Raw genomic sequence first — 3,921 nt, forward strand, 5'->3', positions numbered from 1 at the left:
AGCAGTGATTCCGTTGGAATCGAATATAACACACCACAACATCAGAATCACACTTTTTTCCCTAGGAACCATTCAGGTATGCAAAAATCGATCACATTTTTCATAATTTCTTGTCGATCTTCTGTAAAATTCAAACTGATGTTAACAATTGCAAACCAAGACATTTGTGTTTACCAGATTGATTACACATGTTAAGTCGACGGACTTGTAGGCTAAAGATCCATCCGTTAAACATGTATAACATGTGCAAGTGTGTATCCATTGTAGCCGATAGACTTGCACACGAGAGTACGGACACATTACTGAGAACTAATCACATAACAGGTTTTGGAATAGGGAATGTTTTGTCTTTTTGTAGGCATTAAATATGGTAAAATTATGTGGCAGTAACTGTGATCCTTACATATACCGATTTACATGTTCTCATTACCACCCCATTCCATCTAGCCTATGTGACTGCTGAAAGGATAAAAAAGGCAAAGAATTTACAACTCTTTCTTATAGCTGGAATTGGATCCGATCATGTTGATCTCAAGGCTGTTGCTGCTGTTGGATTCACTGTTGCAGAAGTTACTGGAAGCAATGTTGTTTCTGTTGCAGAAGATGAACTTATGAGGATCCTTATTCTTGTTCGTAATTTCTTAGCTGGACACCATCAGGTTATTTCTGGTGATTGGGATGTTGCAGCTATTACTCACAAAGCTTATGATCTTGAAGGAGAAACTGTAGGAACAGTTGGTTGTGGGAGAATTGGAAGGCTTTTACTTCAACGATCGAAGCCTTTTGGGTGTAATCTTCTTTACCATGATTAAATTCAGATGGATTCGGAATTGGAGAATCAAATTGGTGTAACATTTGAGGAAGATCTCGATAAGATGCTTCCTAAGTGTGACATTATTGTTGTCAATACCCTTTTAACAGAAAAACAAAGTGATTATTTTCTTTTGTCAAAGTTGAGATGTTTTTATACTAATTTGGGGTATTGATGTGTATGTTTGAGAAGAATGTTTGATAAAGAAAGGATTGGTAAATTGAAGAAGAGGGTTTCGACTGTTAACAATGCTTGAGGTGCTATTATGGATACACAAGCTGTTGTTGATGGGTGTAATAGTGGACACAATGGAGGTATGTTTTAACATTAATTCATGTACCATGAATTCATGACCCTCAACTGATGATTTATTTTTGGTGTGTTTTAGGGTATAGTGGAGATGTTTGGTATCCTCAACCAACTCCAAAGGATCATCCATGGAGATACATGCCAAATCAAGCAATGACATCTCACATTTCTAGAACAACCATTAATGCACAAGTTTGTTTCTTCTCATTCGATTCTTGTGTGTATAATTGATATGATATGATATGATTATTAAGTGATTTATAATATGTTTGCAGTTGCGATATGCTGCTGGAGTGAAGGATATGTTGGATAATTATTTCAAGGGAGAAGAGTTTCCACCCTAACATTACATTGTGAAGGAGGGTGAGTTGGCAAGCCAGTACAAGTGAGCAGCAAGAGAAAAAGAAATTTGCGTAGGTAATCGTTTATGCCTGAACTTAGTTTTTGTAGTAAATAAATAAATAAATAAATTATATTGCTATTTTTGCATCTAGAAAAAAATGACGTTTATATAAAATCGATATGTTGCATGTTCTTTAGAATACAGTATATTTCCAAAAATAAAGTCGACAATTATTATATTCATTTTTAAATTTTGTTAGTATATTTGTTATGTTTTGTATGATTTTAAATATTTATGGTATGGATTTCGACAATTATTATATTTATTTTTAAATTTTTGAGTATATTTGTTAAGTTTTGTATGATTTTAAATATTTTTGGTAGGGATTTTGACAGTTATTATATTCATTTTTAAATTTTCAAGTATATTTGTCAATGTTAGTATTCATGGTAAGATTTTAATTTGATTAATTTTGGAATGATTATCAATATCCAAAAATACATCATTTTCTATTCTAAAATAGATTATTCCACTTATAAATTTAATATATGCTCTTAATTTCTAACTCTCACAACACAATTTGACAGTTAGGGTTTTAGAACAATTCGATCATTGATTTGGAATCGGGAATACTGCTTCATTGCATTGCATTTCTTGACACGAATTCAAGTTCTTCACTTCATCTATCTTTTGTAAATTCAAGTGTCTATAATATTTTATTTCTTACTTCTGTTTGAAGTGATAGACTTCTTTTGTTTCAAATGATAATCTTATTGTGTCTTCTATCTAAAGTGATAATCTTCTTATTGTTCTGTCTCAAATAATACATGTATATAATATGTATATATGTGTGTATGTATTTGTTTGTGAAATTGTATATATGTGTGGTTTGTATATGTATATGTATAAGTTGGGAGATTGTGTGCTTCTGTTTTTGAGTTTGAGTGAATCATACATTCAATTGGAAAAAAAATCAATACATAGGACCTTTTTTTTCTGATATTAACCATCAACTTTATTTTATATCTAAATTTTTTGTTAATATAATAAATGACCATATGTATAAAGTTTTTTCCATTAATTTATATTTCACCCAGTCAAATATGATTAAGACAATACAGACAAAATTAAGCCACCTTAGAGCATGGCGTTTTTATTGTGGATATGAATAAGATACTACTTACGCCTGCTTTTATGTCATATTACTAGGCCTACCTGTTTTGAAGATTTATACACAGCCAATGGTGTATTACACCCTACATTTCAAAACACATCTCTTGAAAGAGGTTTAATAGAGACCGATGATAATTTATCACAATGTATTGTAGAGGCTTCCTTATTTCAATTTCCCAGCACACTTAGAATGTTATTTGTGATGATGTTGATTTTTTGTGAACCAGGAAATGATCGCAAGTTATGGGACGACCACTATGATTCTCTTTCTGAAGATTATATGAAACAATATGGATGTGTCGAACGAGTGCAAAATATCCCTCATCGATATTAGAGTCTTCCAAGAATCTATGAGTAAAAATCTTAGTGATTACAACCTTCCAAATGTCAATGAACACATCGACTTACAATCAAGAGGCTATCGTAACGTGCAAGAAGAATACTCTATAAATGTGGAAAATGAAGACTTACATGTGCGTGACTCTCTCAATCCAGACCAGAAGTTTACATATGATGAGATACTGAGGCATGTGGATGAAAATATTCCGGGTGTGTTTTTCATAGATGGTCCCGGTGGAACTAGAAAGACATTTTTGTACAAAGCTTTGTTGGCCAATATTCGTGCCTATGGTCTTATTGCACTTGCAACTGCCACATCAGGTGTTGCGGCTAACAACATGCCAGGAGGGAGAACAACTCATTCACGATCTGGAATTCCCCTCATTCTTGATAATAACTCGATGTGCAAGATCACTAAACAAAGCGGGAAGGTTCAGCTAGTTCGTGAGGCAAAGGTAATCATATGGGATGAAGCAACAATGGCTAAGAGGCAGGCGGTATAAGCATTTGATCGGATAATGCAAGACATCACAGATGAGAAGGTCCTTTTCGGTGGATAGATAATGGCTATGGGAGGTGACTTTAGACAAGTGTTGCCGGTCGTGAGACGTGGCACTCGAGAAAAAATTATGGATTCTAGCTTACAAATGTCACCTCTATGGGCTTCAGTTAAAAGACTTCGATTAAATATCAACATGAGAGTGGTAAATGATGGTTTTCTGTTTTTTTATTACGAGTCGGTGATGGAAAGGAGGAAACATTGGACGAGTCCTTTATTCGTATACCTGATAACATGTCCATTCTATACACTGATAAACCTAATTCAGTGGATGCTCCGATTGATGCAATATTTCCTTCTTTGCAATCCAACAACGCCGATTAAAAATTTATCATTTCGAGGGCGATATTGTCAATTAAAAATGAAAGTGTTGATGAGATTAATAAT

General features: G+C 33.6%; 1 protein-coding gene and 1 pseudogene across 1 annotated transcript; both read left to right on the forward strand.

Annotated features, from left to right (window-relative positions):
- The first annotated feature begins 233 nt into the window (after nt 1–233).
- On the forward strand, nt 234–1,509 carry LOC145095644 (formate dehydrogenase, mitochondrial-like; annotated as a pseudogene).
- Nucleotides 1,510–2,926: 1,417 nt separating this feature from the next.
- Nucleotides 2,927–3,478, forward strand: LOC145095645 (uncharacterized). Its single transcript, XM_079033487.1, has one exon. The coding sequence runs from the start codon at nt 2,927–2,929 to the stop codon at nt 3,476–3,478; it is 552 nt and encodes a 183-aa protein (XP_078889613.1).
- Nucleotides 3,479–3,921: the final 443 nt, after the last annotated feature.

The sequence above is a fragment of the Lactuca serriola genome, chromosome 3, assembly GCF_051521515.1.
Source record: "Lactuca serriola cultivar US96UC23 chromosome 3, Lser_US96UC23_V15, whole genome shotgun sequence".
Classification (NCBI taxonomy): Eukaryota; Viridiplantae; Streptophyta; class Magnoliopsida; order Asterales; family Asteraceae; genus Lactuca; species Lactuca serriola.